The sequence below is a fragment of the Hippocampus bargibanti genome, linkage group LG10 (assembly GCF_051943395.1).
Source record: "Hippocampus bargibanti isolate YZ-2025 linkage group LG10, ASM5194339v1, whole genome shotgun sequence".
Taxonomy (NCBI): Eukaryota; Metazoa; Chordata; class Actinopteri; order Syngnathiformes; family Syngnathidae; genus Hippocampus; species Hippocampus bargibanti.
The window spans coordinates 268547-285462 of NC_142743.1; the positions used below are offsets into that span (position 1 = coordinate 268547).

General features: G+C 45.4%; 1 protein-coding gene across 4 annotated transcripts; it reads right to left on the minus strand.

The window, feature by feature from the left end:
- Positions 1–1063: 1063 nt before the first annotated feature.
- On the minus strand, positions 1064–14734 carry arpc1b (actin related protein 2/3 complex, subunit 1B). 4 transcript variants are annotated; one of them, XM_089006661.1, is made up of 10 exons: positions 10177–10363; positions 7771–7884; positions 3629–3733; positions 3318–3540; positions 2818–2925; positions 2464–2685; positions 2273–2348; positions 1975–2177; positions 1819–1909; positions 1064–1624 (listed from the first exon to the last, which is right to left on the minus strand). In XM_089006661.1, exons 2-10 carry the CDS (start codon positions 7832–7834, stop codon positions 1586–1588), a joined length of 1131 nt encoding a protein of 376 aa, XP_088862787.1. In that variant the 5' UTR covers positions 7835–7884; positions 10177–10363; the 3' UTR covers positions 1064–1585. The 4 variants fall into 4 exon arrangements, with proteins under 4 accessions (XP_088862787.1, XP_088862785.1, XP_088862784.1 ...); XM_089006659.1 differs by lacking the exon at positions 10177–10363 and adding an exon at positions 14681–14734 and having other exon boundaries at positions 1819–2177; XM_089006658.1 differs by having other exon boundaries at positions 1819–2177; positions 10177–10372.
- Positions 14735–16916: the final 2182 nt, after the last annotated feature.

Genomic DNA, 16916 nt, shown 5'->3' on the forward strand with positions numbered 1-16916 from the left:
GGCTAAGATAAGTGGACACATGGATCAATACATGAGCAAAGCACAGAAAGGCATTAGTAGAGATACTAGAGGTGCCAAACATCAGCTGCTGGTTGACAGAACAGTCGCTCAAGACTGCAGGTCCCGACATACAAACCTGTGCACAGCCTGTATTGATTACAAGAAAGCATGACTTAATGCCACACACATGGATCACTGAATGCTTGGAGTTGTATCAGGTCACCCGAGAGCCTTCGTTGCAAACTCGATGAGGATGCGGAAAACCACACTTGAAGCCAATGGCGCAAGTGTCCATCAAACGTGGCATATACCAAGGTGATGCACTCTCCCCACTGCTGTTCTGCATCGGACTGAACCCCCTCAGCCAGATAATCGCCAAGACAGGCTATGAATACCGCCTCAGAAATGGAGCAACAATCAGTCACCTCCTCTACATGGATGACATAAAGCTGTATGGTAAGAGCGAAAGGGACATAGACTCCCTGATCCACACAACCAGGATCTACAGCAGTGACATCGGGATGTCATCCAGGCTGGAGAAATGTAGTCGGATGGTGACTAAGAGGGGCAAGGTAGTCCACACTGAAGGGGGCTCACTCCCTGAAGGAACAATAGCAGACATTGAAAACAGCTACAAGTACCTTGGTATACCACAGGCCAATGGCAACCTCGAACTAGCAACAAGGAAAGCGGCTGCGACCAAATACCTCCAGCGTGAGGCAAGTCCTAAGAAGCCAGCTCAATGGCAAGAACAAGACCCGGGCTGAACTGCACCCTTTGAGGAATACTTCATGATCTTCATTATCAACTGAGCTATCCAGCTGCTATATTATATTATATCTATCTATCTATCTATCGATCGATCGATAGATATACTTACGACCAAGTTCCGTTCCAACAAAACGGTTGCAACTCAAACGGCCGTAAGTCGAAATGGTTTCAAAATGGCCGGCGCCAGGTTTATACAACAGGATAGTATATAATTTCAATCTGTTGTTTTTAAGCAACATTTTCTATTGTGAAAACTCCGATCCGAAATATGATCATACAGACAAGAGAGACATGAAAGTGCCGGACATTTTTAATAATACATGAGAAAGATCCACTTTGGTGTCTCAATTGCCGGTGGTTGATTTACTCCAGCAAGAATCAGTCGCCCCTTGTGGCCAACGCGGGGAAGCACCGCCGGTGTCCGTCACCAGAATACAATTCTGATATCAGGAGAACAGACAGGCCGCAGAGAACGGAATGCCATTTTTTTCGTACAATTTTTTTTTAATTCAAAGCATATTATGACCAGCATAAGCGTCCAAATACGAGGACTCGCAGCCTCACATGGTGGATAAATATCATCACGATTGGAATCTATAAAATACTGCTGGAAGCGTACGCCCAGGTCTTGCATCGTCCATGCTAGCACGCCGAGCTAACACAGACGACGGAGCCGTTCGAGCGTTTGACCCATTTAAAAAAATTATAATAATGATAAAATTATTACAATAATAATGATGATAAGATTGCCTTAAAATATGGCACCAAAGCTTTGTGTAATAAGACAGCGCTTGTCTTCTTCATGTGAGTCACTTCACACGATCTTCAGGTTCCTCATAGACGACGCCAGAGTCTGAACACAAACAACAGAAAATAGACAATGTTTCTCGTCTGTTAGTTTGTGATAGCGAGGGCGAGGCAGAGTCAAGAGTTTTTGCAAACTATGATTGGCTAGTCACGAGCTCCCTGACAATAAACCGGTCCCTGGGGACCACTGCCATAGAGTATACGAGGATGTAGGTGTAGGTGTAGGTGTGTGTGTGAGACCTTGACATCCCAGATGCACATGCCTCCATCCATGCCAGTGGTGCAGAACTTTGTGCACTGGTTGCGCCCTCCCTGCAGCACCGAGATGTGACTGGAAAAAGCAAAAGACCAAATGAGAAGGCCGTGGCAATTCTTGCAAGTGAGCCGGCAACGTGCCTGATGCTGTTCTTGTGCAGCGTGCTCAGCGCGCTCAGGTCCTTGCTCTGGGTCTCGGAGGCCCGGCGGTCCAGGTTTTGGAAGCGCTCCCTGGCACTGATCCCCTTCTGGGCCGCCTGCTTGGGCACGTCCACTTTTCCCCCAAAATCCAGGCCTCCTTTAGCGGTGTCCAGCACGAAGAGCATCGGGCAGCAGTCGTGGCCCTGGAGGGGGCGGGTCACGTGACGCCTGGCTGCTAGGTGCTAACGGGCTGTGTGTGCGTGTGTGACGACAACACAAAGGTTGTCGTAGTACTCACAGCAGCGACTAAGCTGCTCTCGGTGATGAAGGTAACGCACAGAAGAGGAAGCGTTTCGGACCTCAGACTACTCACGCTGTGGAATTTGCCGTAAAAAGTCAGCCACACGCAACACAACACGGCAGGCGAAATGACGTGAAAGGCCAACGTGTCAATGTGGGTCGGCATTTCTTTCCATTTTGACATCTTACGTGCCGGTCTTGCCGCCCTCGGCAACTGACACAGTGGAGTCGTGCGAGGTCCACGCCAGGCGGTTGCCCGAGTCGGAGAAGCAGACGCTGTGCACCCAACCGCCAGGAACCTCGCCTGCGGACCCCCTGGACTCGAACAGTATCTCTCCGAAGGGCATCTTGCCTCCCCAGGGCGTGGGGCTCGGCTTCTCCTCCACCTCCTTGATGTAGGCCGAGAACACCCTGCCGGAAGCCCAATTCATGCGCAATTCAAAATGGCTGCCTGAAAAATTCAAAAATACTCGAGATGGTTCGGCTAACTATTGTGCGGCGGTATTTTTAAATGGGTGGCCGTTAAAAGTGAACGTTTGGTACCGGCACTTGAAGTCGCAGGAGCCAGCAGCCAGGAGGACGTTGTTGGGATGCCAGTCCAGACTGAGGATGGTGGAGCGGATGGGCTTCTTGATGTGCTTGCACACCCACCTGGAGGGTCACCACACCATCAGATGATGTCACATACATGTGTAGACGGCCAGTAAGCCCGCAAATGCTTGGCTAGTCGCTGCGTGGCCTAGGTGCCATCTCCACCATATTGGATGTAGCGGCTCCACCATTGTCGGTGTGGCAATTCCACCATATTGGATGCGGCAGCTCCATCATATTGGAAGTGGCAATTCCACCATAGTGGGTGTGGCAGCTCCGCCCCTAACCGGCACCCAAGATTCACCAATGGAATTGCTCACTTTTAATCTGCCGGCCAAAAATCCTATTTTTCAGATAGGTCGGCCACGACAGAGACGAATGTCGGGGTAAGAGGGAGTGTTCTCGTCTGCTTTAGAGTGAAAGCGGTGTCACGCATGTCTGAGCTCGCCCACCAGTCGTTTTCCTGCTCAAAGTAGCAGATGGAGATGAGCCGCGAGCCACTTCCCACGGCAAACTTGTTCTCCCGCGGCGACCACTTGACGCAGCGCGCCGCCCGGTTGATGCGCAGGATGACCAAGGTGGGTTTCCAGGCGCCCTCCTTCAGGGTCCACACGTAGGCGTTGCGGTCGGCGCCGCACGTCACAATGCGGTTGCTGTCGGGCGCCCAGTCCACACCTGAGCAATGGAGAGATGTGGGTGGCAGGGGTTAGCCAGCAAGGTCACCGTGAGCCGCCCGCCCGGCCGGCCAGTGGCCGCAACTCACCTGTCACTTGACCGTTGTGCTCCTTGAGCTCGTGGATCCTGGTCCACTTGGTCCCGTCCTTCTTGTAGATGTGGACCTCGTGGTTGTTGGGGCAGATGGCCACTTCTGCCAGGCACAGACACAAAATGTGAAAACAACATTTCAACAAGCGTTCAACGATTCGATTTGAGAAAGATTTTTCGCAACAATAACCATGATTGGGACCACGATGACAACCCGACTGTTGGCTTAATGGTGCAATGGCGCTGACTCACATTTCCCGCATGTGACAAGCGCAGGAAGTGCTTGTGCAAGCGTACGTCTGACCGACTTTGCCGCAACTGCCTGGCGTCCGCCTTGCTATGTCATATGAGAAGGTTTCTTCAGCCGTCGTCAAAAGTACAAAAAAAGTACAGATGAAGGCTGAAGAAACCTTCTCATCGATGGACGGCTCCTGTACGACTGAGAGCTTACACAGACATACAGACATTTTTTAAACAACACTTGTGTTGTTTAAAAAAAAAAAAGCCCAAAAAAGGACAAAAAAGTTACATCGCAAAAAACAAAAAAGATAAAAAAGGAAAATCGCTAAGAAAGTAAAAAACACAAATGGACAAAAAAAGTCAAAGGACAACAAACACCTCCCCACACAAGTTGCGTCCATAATTTGTAAAATCACTTCAAATGATTTCGACTGAGCGCATTTCACAAAGATTCCAACGCATATAGCTAGATTTTTATTTGATGAAATTCGCGCTGAATATTCCGGAAGTCTTGTTTTTGAGTTGATGAAGATGCCGGAAGTGAACCCTCTGAGGCAGATGTTGTTTGTTGACATTGTGGATTGAGCGAGAAAGCGATACACAGGAGATTTCGAGTGCGTTTTTGGTACTTTGTTTAGTCTGAAAACACTGTATTGAGCACGAAATTAGAAGGAAAACTACATAAATAACGCGATGGTGAATCATCGTGTGGCAGCCAATTGCGGTAGAACGCATATTCGCTGACGAAGCCTCTTGGTTAGGAGGCGAAACGTCCGAAACCTTCACATTTGTACAGATGACGGCTGAAGAAACCTTCTCATCCACGCATAAAAGTGTACGTTTACACAAATTCCCAGCGGACAAATCAGCCATTTGGGCGGAATGGGAAAGACAAGTCCAACGAACCAGAGCAGGATGGAAGGCCACGAAGCATTCATTTGTTTGCAGTGCTCATTTTGAAGAAGATTGTTTCGAAAGGAAAGTCTCCTCAACAACAGATGGAACAGGTGCGCCGCACCCAACCAAAAGACCCCGCACAACGGGAGAGGTCCGGGGTAAGTGTATTGATCAAGTCTAGAATTCTAAAATGCGCTTTGACCCATATACAGGTAACAACCGAATTACGACCGAGTTCCATTCCAACAAAACACTCGTAAGTCGAAATCCATTCAAAATGGCCGACGTGGCGTTTACGCGACAGGATAGTATACAATGTCAATCTGTTGTTTTTAAGCAACATTGTCTATTGCATACTATTATATATCAAACTGTTTACAGTTCATTTATACATTTCAGAACTTCTCGTGTCATTTTTATCCATTTTATATTTTGTATTATCAATTTTTGTTCCTGTATAACTGTACCTGTAATGGATACAAAACTGTACAGTTCATTTATAAATGTTGTACTACTTATCTTTCTGTGTCGTTTTTATCATTTTATATTTTATATGATCAATTTTTACTACTGTATAGCTGTACCTGTAATGTATACAAAACTGTTTACTGTACAGTTCATTTACACATTTTATACTTACCCTTAAAGGACAACTGACGTCTCCGGACAAGTTGTGTCCATAATTTGTAAAATGGTTTCAAATGACTTCTACTGGACGTATTTTAATAAGATTCCACCGCATATAGCTAGCTATATTTTACCTTTTAAGACTCACGCTGAACATTCAGGAAGTCTTGTTTTTGAGTTGGTGACGATGCCTGACGTGACGTCAGAAAAGGACCGCCTCCTCACCGTAAAAAAGTCGCATTGTAGCGTCTTTCCATCACGTCAATGTATTTTGCTGTACTGTTTTTTTAAACCATGTCTTACACCCAAAAGCCGCCAGCAGAGGGAGGCAAACTCCATGGAAAGAATGTATCAGCCTGTGGAAACGAGCTGATTCATTCTCACCGGAGCTGGTCGCCATTTTTCTGCCTCTTCTTGGGTGAGACATTCCCCCCGCCCGTTTGCCTCAAAATGGCCCAAATAAATTCTTTAATCGATTGCAAACATGTATGCTTTGCTCATCAGGACTATTTGAATCATATTAATCACTGGATGTGTAACAAGAAAGCACATTCTCCGAATCTGAAGCCATTGTTTTGATTCTCCAGCAATGCAAGACGTCTTGGCGTGACGTCATGAAAGGGGGGCGGGACTTTCTGAAAATGCCCAATTCGCAGCTCCATTTTTTGCAGATTTTGGACACTTGAAGTCATTTTTATTGGTGTTTTGCATTTGATTGAAAATATCATACTGCATGTTTTGATGCTATCAAACGTTTTTCTGGTGTCAGTTAAAAAACAAAAAAGTGACGTCGGTTGTCCTTTTAGCGTCACTTTTATCATTTTATATTTCATATTATCGGTTTGTATTTTATATTTACATTTTATATAGTGGGTTAAAGAAAAATCTTCTATGTAAAGAATTCAGCCGTTGAAAAATTGCTCACCCTGCTAACGGCCAGAAGAGGTCGCCCGACACACACGCTCGGACTCAGGCGGCGGCCCAAGGAAAAAAGCAGTGTACTGTATTACTGGAGATGTTTCCGAGACGGTATCTGCACTGTATAACTACCGTATTGAGTGTTGTCACGCAGAAGATTGCTGTGCGAGTGTGTGACATGCCGGCTGGCCAAAATTGGAGGATACATTGCCGGCTGCTTGCGCGTTGCGGTGCCAGGTGTAGGAAAAAAAAGGGTCTGGCGGTCATGGTCGTAAGTACGGGTGGTCGTAAATCGCGCCGATTGTAACTAGGATGTTACCTGTACATACATATACAGTAAATCTCGTTATATCGCTATCGGCTATATCGATGGTACCGCTTATTACGATACTATTTCTATGACCGCAAGGAGAAAATTACATGCGCGCAGGATCGGATATATCGATAGTCCGGTTATATCGATATTTTTTTCGACTCCCGAGAATATCGATATAACGAGACTTTACTGGAGTTTGAATTTGTCATTCTAGTAATATTTTGCATTTTAGAGCTTGTATTATCTTTCTAGACACCGCTAAATGCATGTCACATTCAATAAAATCGTGAGTCAAGGCTCATGATTAAATTCTCCATTTTATGTGAGTTGCGATTCACTACAATTTTCTGATTATGAACTCTATTGTATAGAAGGCCATTCATACGCAAGTTCGTAACTTTTCATCAGGAAAGTTTAAACAACTTTTTGCATGCACAAACATTAAACAATCGACATTTATGTTGACATCTTGTAGCTTATTATTTGTTATTCATGTCCTTATATGCCACATATCACAGAAGTTGATGCTATATTGCTAATTCACAGAGCTTTATATATGCTGCATATGTCTTCTCTTTCACCGGTTTCGTCGCTTGCATACGGCTCAAATTGATCCAGAAGTACTTCTTTAATCGATAGCAAACTACGTATGCTTTCCTCTTCAGAACTATTTGAATCATATTCATAAATGGATAAGGAACAAGAAAGCATCTTCTCCGAATCTGAACACTCTGAAGCCATTGTTTTGATTCTCCAGCAAGGCAGTTTGTGGGCCAGCATCGCCGGATTCGCCCAGAATGTTCCCAATGTGACGTCACGAACATGGCGGCCGGACTCCTCCAGGTTGGAAATCGCCAGTGGAAGTTTTGTGCAACTTTAAGTCATTTTTATTGGTGTTTGACTCAAAATATCAGCCTGCGTGTTTTGGGCATTTTAGATGCTGTAAAAGGTTTTCAGTCAGTCAGGCACCAAAAAAATGGTGTCCGTTGTCCTTTAAATAACACAAAATAAGTTACGTGGACTGGGCCTGGATCACAGAAAAGAGGAAATGGTTTGGCCCACATGGGAGCCAATGGCAGAATTCCAACACTTTCCACGACTGGTCCTCGTACACACAAAGGTCAGAGGACACGGAAACTCACGGGTGGCATCTTTGTTCCAGGCGTGGCAGCTAATTGGTTCCAACAGGAAGCTATGGAAGGCCATGGCCAATCACAAAACGACACCGGGTGCAAACCAGGAAGTGGAGCAGGAATCTAATGAGGGAACACAAGACGGAATTAAAGAGAAAATGCAAATGTCCTTCCAAAACAAAACTTGACAGTGAGAATATTCCACCTTTTTTGTCTGGAGACAAAATACTGTAAACTACTTTGCTCGAGGTTGAAAGTAGAACACAAACTGGATATTTCTTCTGTACTACTTTCTCCTTTTTGTAACGTTCCTGCTATAAGTTGGAAATGTCTCTATTGTGAAAGAAATCAATGATTTTATTATCATGAAAACCAAAAGATTTAGCATGAATAAATAAACATGTTGCAGCCAGAATGGCCAATCAGAAGACAGGGAAGTTGCATAGGAGGAGTAGGAACTTGAGAGAGCAAGCAAGCAAGCAAGCACATAACGGTCGGTCGGTCGGTCGGTCACAAAAGGAAAAAAGAAAAAAAACGCACGTTGAAATGCTTAACAGGGCTTTTGTTAAGCTTCTCAAAGCAAAAAGAAAAAAGTCCCTTTTGGGGCAGATGCAAATCAAATGCGAGGAAGCTGTTCATGCGAACCAGACACTCGGCCACTCTGCTCAAAGAATCCGAATCAGAAAGCCTTTACTGGTCCCACATTGGGGAAATTTGCAAATGACTGATGCACTTGTAAGACTCGAATCCCCCTACCAACAAAATGCTGACTACACCAAGAAATTGGATTCAATTCTTCTCAAAATATGGTTTTTCCTTGATAAAAATACAACCACCCCCTTTCAAATTGCTGCGGTGGACTGCACATTTCCCCATTGTGGGACGATTAAGGGTTTTCTGGTTCTTAACTTCAAGGACAACCGACGTCACTTTTTTGTTTTTTAACTGACATCAGAAAAACGTTTGATAGCATCTAAAATACCCAAAACATGCAGTATGATATTTTCAGTCGAATGCAAAACACCAATAAAAATGACTTAGTGTCCAAAATCTGCAAAAAATGGAGCTGCGAATTGAGCATTTTCAGAAAGTCCCGCCCCCAGTTTGTGATGTCACGCCAAGACGTCTTGCATTGCTGGAGAATCAAAACAATGGCTTCAGATTCGGAGAATGTGCTTTCTTCTTACACATTCAGTTATGAATATGATTCAAATACTTCTGAAGAGGAAAGCATACATGTTTGCAATCAATTAAAGACTTTATTTGTGCCATTTTGAGGCAACATTGGGGGGAAATCTCTCACCCAAAAAAAAGAGGCACAAAATGGCGACCTCCTGTGGCCACCTCCGTTTCCACAGGATGGCGGCTTTTGGGTGCAACACGAGGTCCCCAGACCAAACAAGTCCAGCAAAATACATTGACGTGATGGAAGGACCGCTACAATGCGTCTTTTTTATGGTTAAGGGCGTTCCTTTAGTGACGTCACATACGGACTCGTCACCAACTCAAAAACAAGACTTCCTGAATATTGAGCGCGAGTCTTAAAACGTAAAATATAGCTATATGCGGTGGAATCTTTGGAAAATACGCTCAGTAGAAGTCATTTGAAGCCATTTTACAAATTATGGACACAACTTGTCCAGAGACGTCGGATGTCCTTTAAGTCTACTATGAGTTTTGCTTTTTTTTTAACCCATCCTTTCCTCAAGGAATACGCAGATAGTCCACACGACAGTCTGGAGGGTTTCAACTTAAAACATCTTGGGAATACCATAGCACAAAACCAAAGGAATTGACGTGGACGTTCCGATTCTTTTGGAAGACAAATCTTCTTTTCCTTTCGAATTTTCCTTTCAAGGGGTCGCCACAGCAAATCAGTGTCCTCCAGAGCAAAAACAAGGCACAAGCTGAAAAGCCTCTTTGACATTTGCTCTGTTCTTTGAAAAACAGGCCAGGATATGCAGACAGGCAGGCAGGCAGACAGACAGGCAGGCAGGCAGACAGACAGGCAGGCAGGCAGGCAGACAGACAGGCAGGCAGACAGGCATGCAGACATACAGAGCGCAATGTTAACTAGCAGCGGGGTCCGCTGTCCAGCCGCTGTGCAGCCGTTAACCTTTTCTCAAAGAGAAAAAATATTGTTGTGTTTTCGTAGCACCCGGCTTTTGTTACAGTCAAACAAGCTCCCTATACGCGCTATAAACATGTATAAACAAACAAACATCCACGGCAGTAAGATGGATTGGAAACTTCAAGCCGACCAACAATGTCCCGTTAACATCAAACCGGAAGTGACTTGACGAAACTAGACGCAAAGTTGCCACTTCTTCCTTTCGAACTCCAGACGGCCTCTATTTACCATATCATCGTCTGCGTCCAAATATTTCTAATCAAAGCTTTTTTTTTGCTACTCACTCGGAAGGAAGCTGTAGGCGATGCGTATGTGTGTGGAAGAGGAGTGTTCGGCTCGTAACTCTGCTTCGTGGACTCTGGCCAGTCAACACGAACGCCAACGAAGAAAATGAAGCTGGCGCGACGAGTGTGCGAGTCGAGAGTGAAAAAAAGAAGAAGAGGAAGAAGAAGAAGAAGAAGAGTGGAAGGGGAGGGAAGAGCGAGCTAGAAAATGAGTGCGGCGGGGCCCGAGGATGGGGCGCATAAACTCGTGGGATACAGAAATACATACATAAAAGGAACCCGTACGGTGGAACAACATTGGGATGGAAGCAAACACATGAGATCATCGGCTGATGTTGTTGCACAAAATCAGCAGTGTCTTCAAGTGTCACCCACGCCCTTTTAGAGCAGACAAAGACACTGGAGGGGGTGGGGGATCAGAACCAGAAAGCCTTTAATCGTCCCACAATGGGAACATTTGCAGTCCACAGCAGCAGTTTGAAATGGGACGGGGGTGGCGGAGAAAGGATACAAATCGAGATACGTATTCTAAGCATAATAAAACATGTCAGAAGATTGAAGCGTACACTGTAACTGTGCAAAAAGAACATGTCACAAGGACTTGACTTGTGAGAGATGCCTTTGAAAGTACATTTTTACTTTAACTCATTCACTGCCAGACGACGTGCAAACATGTGTCAACTCCAGTGCCAGGGTTTTTGTCATTGCCACTTGAATTCCAGGACTTATTGACTTTTGGGACGACGTAAACATTCAATTTGGCGTTAGAAACGTTAGACTCTCTTCTTTCATCAGAGAAAAAGGCATTAATATCTAAATTATATGGGTCTGGAGTTATCTGAGCTCGAAATGGGGGCACATGTACAAATGGCAAATGCTGCCCCCTCGTGGCAGGGAAAACATTGCCAGAGGTCTGACTGGAGCTTGATTCGCACCACCCTAGCAAGAAAAATCAAAACCCGAACAAATTCTGGAATGGCGCTCCACTCAAGCGTTTCAATTCCCGAATACATTTGACAATGGCAGTGAATGTTAATTGAAAAAAAATGCAATTCCACTTGATATCCTGATAAAAATCTATTTTCTATTTGGTGATTTCCACTTAGATTGTTTCTATTAAATACAACTCATCAAACGCGGAAAAAAAGTTCCCCAAAAATGTCTCAATGTTTAACTCATCAATTGTAAATAGAAAACTGGAATGGTCTGATTGGGTTTGGAATGCACTTGAGGCGAGGCGGCGCAAAATTGTCAATATTTTAATCTAATGACGTAAAAGAAATCCACAAATCAGTCCGCAGGTGTGGAGCGGATTGGAGAATATTATTTTTTTTTACAAAAATAAACTATGCCGTGATATTCAACCAGTGGTGGGCCGTCGGGGCCTGCAAAGTCTTCTCTGCTGGCCTAAAAATATCTGAATCGCAGACTAATGTGAGTAATCTGTTGTCCGTGAACTCTTATGACATAATTCCAAATTGTCTTTCGGCACTTTACAGTCACGGGATAAGTTTTTCTGTGGTGGCTACAACGACCGAGCGCTGAGGGGAGTTTTTCGTCGCGGATTGAGCGCCGCTCTCAAGGACGAGTTGGCCACCCGCGACGCTGGCACCACCCTCGGCGAAATGATCGACATTGTCATCGGCCTGGATCATCGTCTTTGGGAGAGGCAGCGGGAGCAGAGCAACCAGCGGTCCAACGACTCCGGAAGCCGGCGGCGGACGACCACACCCGGCGGCAGCGAGCGATTGCGGCGCCTGGAGGTTGTCCCCCGAGTCCCTACAGATGGGAGGGGGAAGCGATCGCACCAACCCCGGGGCTCGTCGCACCCAAGGCCCCCAGCCAAAGACCTCCAGTTCCTGCAAGTCCCCGCCTAAACGGCGACCGCGGCGACTTCCGGAGGCGGGTAACACGGCACCCGTTACGCGATTGGAGCTGGACGGCGTCGTAATTGGCCCTTCCAGCTCCCAAACTATACGGGCGCTAGTGGATTCGGGGGCCGATGGGTGCTTTATGGATCCCCAGATGGCCGTTTCCCTGGGCTGCGAACTCATAGAGCTCCTACCCGCCAAGAAGATTCTCGACTTGGATGGCCGACTTCTGGCCAAGGTTACCCGTATCACGGCACCGTTAAAACTCAGGTTAGCGGGTAACCACACAGAACATTGCCAATTCTTAGTTATGCCCTCCTGCAACGTGCCGTTAGTGCTGGGCCTTCCTTGGCTCAGTACCCATGACCCATCCATATCCTGGGAGGGCCCCACCATACAGGGTTGGAGCCCTTACTGCTATGCCAATACTGCTATGCCCGCGGTCGGCGGCGGCAGGGCGAGACCCCTCCCGCGGCGGCTCGCCCAAAGAGATCAGTCTCGAGGGCGTGCCGCGCTGTTATCATGATCTGCGGGAGGCGTTCAGCAAGGACAACGCGCTGTCCCTGCCGCCCCACCGACCGTACGACTGCGCTATCGGACTACAGCCGGGGGCTCCACTACCGGAATCCAGACTTTACCACATCTCACACCCGGAACAAGAAGCCCTGAGCACCTACATAGACTCCTCCCTTGCGGCGGGACTCATTCGACCTTCGCGTTCTCCGCTCGCCGCAGGGTTCATTGATGGCTCTAAATTGACACCTGTTGCTTTCTGACTTGTAAGGTCTTACGGAACTGAGGCATCACATTGTCATTCAGCATGTTGATGATTCTCTTAGCCTTTTCTGGGTGGAACTTTTCAATAAAAGCCTGCACAACAACTGTTGAATGGCCTGGTTATGCTTGTCCTCTTGAAGGCAAATCAAATTCTCTGTGTTGATGACCTCATTATGGTCAGCAAGAAGCTCCTCGATGTCATCTGCATTCACTTCGAGTCCCGTATGTGCTGGCAGAGATTTTATGACAACAAAAGGCACGAGTCCGATGATTCCACGGACGCGGAATAAAACGCAACAAAAGAAGGCGGGGGGGGGGGGGGGGGGGGGGGGGGGGGCAAATAAAATGGCCTCGTGCAAAGCAAACTGTTGGATTTGCCAGCACAAGACATAGCGATAAACTTTTGTCTTAATCATGTCACTGGTGAGGTGACAGTGACTTGTTGAAATGAAATGAAATTGAAGTGTAGCGAGCGGCGGCCACACCCGAGCTGTTAACTCGCACGTGACAATTTAGCGTGACTATTGATACGCTGTTCCGGTGTGCGTGACAACACTAGCTCTGATTGGCTTACCATGACACATGACTCTACCCTTTAGCCAATCACAATCACTTCTATCGCATCTTGACAGGGGCACCCCCTGTTTCCAAACAGCCTAGATCAGGGGTGGCCAAACTTTTTGACTGGCAGGCCGCATTGGGTTCTAAAATTTGACAGAGGGGCATTTGGAGGGAGTGTTTGGGCCGGAAATACTAAACCTAAAGCATTAAAGGACAACAGACGCCTCCGAACAAGTTATGTCCATAATTTGTAAAATCTCTTCAAATGACTTTGACTGAGCGTATTTTACAAAGATTCCACAGCATATAGTTTACGTTTTAAGACTCGCACTGAATATTCATGAAGTCTTGTTTTCGAGTTGATGACGATCCCCATGTGACATCACGTTTGGACCGCCCCTGACCGAGAAAGCGACACACAATGCATTTTGGGTACTTTGTTTGGTCTGAAAACTTCGTGTTGATCTGTGTTGATGGCGAAATTAGAAGGAAAACACATAAATAACGCGATGGTGAATCGTTGTGTGTTGCACCAAGACAACTATTTGATATTCGCTGACACAAATTCCCAGCTGACAAATCAGCCCATTTCCAACGGAGCTTGGGCGCAATCTTGTGCATTTTCTGGGTGCTACATTGCTGTCATTGACGGCTCGAATTGATATGGGAGGACTCCTTGAATCAATTGCAAACATTTATGCTTTCCTCTTCAGAACTATTTGAATCATATTCATAACTGGATGAGTAACAAGAAAACATCTTCTCCCAATCTGAAGCCATTGTTTTGATTGTCGAGCAAGGCAAGACATGTTGCCGTGACGTCACGAACAAGGGGCTGGGAGCTTCTGAAACTGGCCATTTCCGGATTCATTTTGAAGTCATTTTTATTGGTGTTTTTCATTTAACTAAAAATATCAGCCTCCCTGTTTTGGGTATTTTAGATGCTATAAAACGTTTTTCTAAATGTAGTGTGTACAAACCTCATAGCACAGTAAGAACACTACAACCCAATTTATTAACTGCCTTTCAAATGTGAAAAATATCCCTGATCAGTTAATAAATTTGTCCCAAGGAATATGGCGTTTACATACTATTTCGCAGATACTGGGAGGAGGAAATGGAAATACGTAGATTAAAATAACATATGCACTGTGATTTATCAAGATTGCGTCTGTTTTTAATACGTTTTCATTAAAGGGGCAAAGTTAAAGAAATCAACATTTATTGAAAAATGGAATCACTTTCAACATTCACAACATATTATTACACAACGAAATATTCAAGCTCAATAATACCTGTGGTGTGATTGTTGACAAGATCAGTGGCGCTGGGCGATGACGTCAGGAGGAGGCGCCAAGGACCAGGAGGGGGAGTGACTGGGAAGAAAGATTGCATTGGAGGCAAAATAAAAAGTTACCCACGTTAACGCAACAGCTGGACTCACGTGTGCCTTATTTGACAACACGACAATACCTACTTGTGTTAAATTCCGCCAAATCATAGATGGTTTGTCCTGACCGCACGCTCAACAAACTCCTCACTGACGCCCTCGCCTTCACGCTAAACAATACACGTGTACCGTCGCCGAGCACACAGACATAGGCAACCTGCAGTGAAATTTGCATACTCGGCACGGCAGCCAATCAGAAGTCTGCTGCTTTCTTCCGGACTTTCGCAAGCGTTATAAAGTCGTGCAATTGCACGTCATTTTCCAAAATAGATGGACAGAACCTCAGACCAGAAGAAAGATTCAAAAGAAGCTAACAACATATGTGACGCTACAAAACGTAAATTTACATTAAACCGTGACTGTAAAGTGTACGTGAGACTTATGAAAGGGGCTTAGTGGCTCGTAGGAAGCAATGCAAACGTTGCATTGTGCACCGCAATGACTACTGCAGCAAAATCTACAGCCATGCACAATTACTGTAAATTAAGCAAGGTAGCATTTGTCATAGGTGCATTCTTGATTAAAAAAAAAAAACTTTATACTATATACATCGATGAGAAGGTTTCTTCAGCCGTCATCTGTACAAAAGTGAAGGTTTCGGACGTTTCGCCTCCTATCCAAGAGGCTTCGTCAGCGAACTAAAGTCTGACTGGTCGTATCGGCCACATTTATATATCCCTAATGTCCAGACATGGTGGCGCCGGACACAGCTATGATAGGTCCCTACTCTCAGGTTGGGGGGGCAGGGGACCCCTCCCTGTGGCCCCACTGATTGTTCCTACATTCCTGACTAACGACTGGCCTATTACCCCCACTCCCACCGGTATCACCTCATCAGCATAACGACCCTCATCAGCATTGCGAAAGTTGCCTAACCTGTTTTGCCTGAGCAGGCTATTGTATGAACGATCCAAATTGAACCTCACCCCACCAGACCAGTTTAATGAAGGATTTTGTTGTTTTATAAGAATCGCCTCTTTTACCCCCCTTTCAAAGCATCTATGTTCTTTCGCTAAGATTTTAACCTCATTGTCGTCAAATGAGTGGTTAGTAGCTTTTAGGTGCAAATGTACTGCCGATTGAGGTCCACTTATATTATCCCTGCGATGTTGATAAAGTCTTTTTTTTGAGAATGTGTTGAGTCTCCCCAATGTACTGCTCTTTACAATTTTCATTCTTACATTGTATGGAATAAACTACATTACTTTGTTTTTCATTTGGTAGCCCATCTTTTGGATGGACTAATTTTTGCCTTAACGTGTTTATCGGTTTGAAATAAGTAGGAATTTTATGTTGCCAAAGGACTCTTTGTAATTTTTCAGAAACTCCTGCAATGTACGGTACTGCTACTCCTCTCCTTTTTGAATCTTGAGAATTATTGGTTTCATTCCCTATTCTTTCTTTCTGACATTTGTTGAATGACCACTGAGGGTACCCACAGTTAGTGAGTGCTCTCCTGATATGTTTTGACTCCTTTTCTCTACCTTCAGTGCTAGTTGGTATAAGTTTAGCCCTATGCTGGAGGGTTCTGATACCTCCTAGTTTATGTTGTAAAGGGTGGTTAGAGTCAAAAAGTAAGTATTGGTCAGTGTGCGTAGCCTTCCTAAAGACTTCTGTTTTTAGCGCTCTGTCCTCTTTTATAATTACTTTACAATCCAAGAAGGCTAGTTGGTTCTCTTGAATGTCCTCACGAGTAAATTTAATGTTGATGTCTACAGAGTTGAGGTGATCTGTGAAGGATTGAATTTCTTGTTTCTTAATTATGACAAAAGTATCGTCCACATATCTAAACCAGTGTCTAGGTTTTATCCCTGGGAAGGATGTGAGGGCCTGTTTCTCCATCTCTTCCATGTAAAGATTAGCCCCTATGGGTGAAACTGGTGAGCCCATAGCACAACCATGAATTTGTTTATAAAATGTCTCCCGAAATTGAAAATACGTAGTATTAAGGCAGATTTCTAATAATTGGCAGATGTGATCCGGTTTAAGTTTGGTTCTTTCATGCAGAGAAACGTCCGCCAGCAGCCTCGTCCTCACCACTGAGACTGCTGCTGGGGTTGGGGCTTGGGACCGGCACAAGA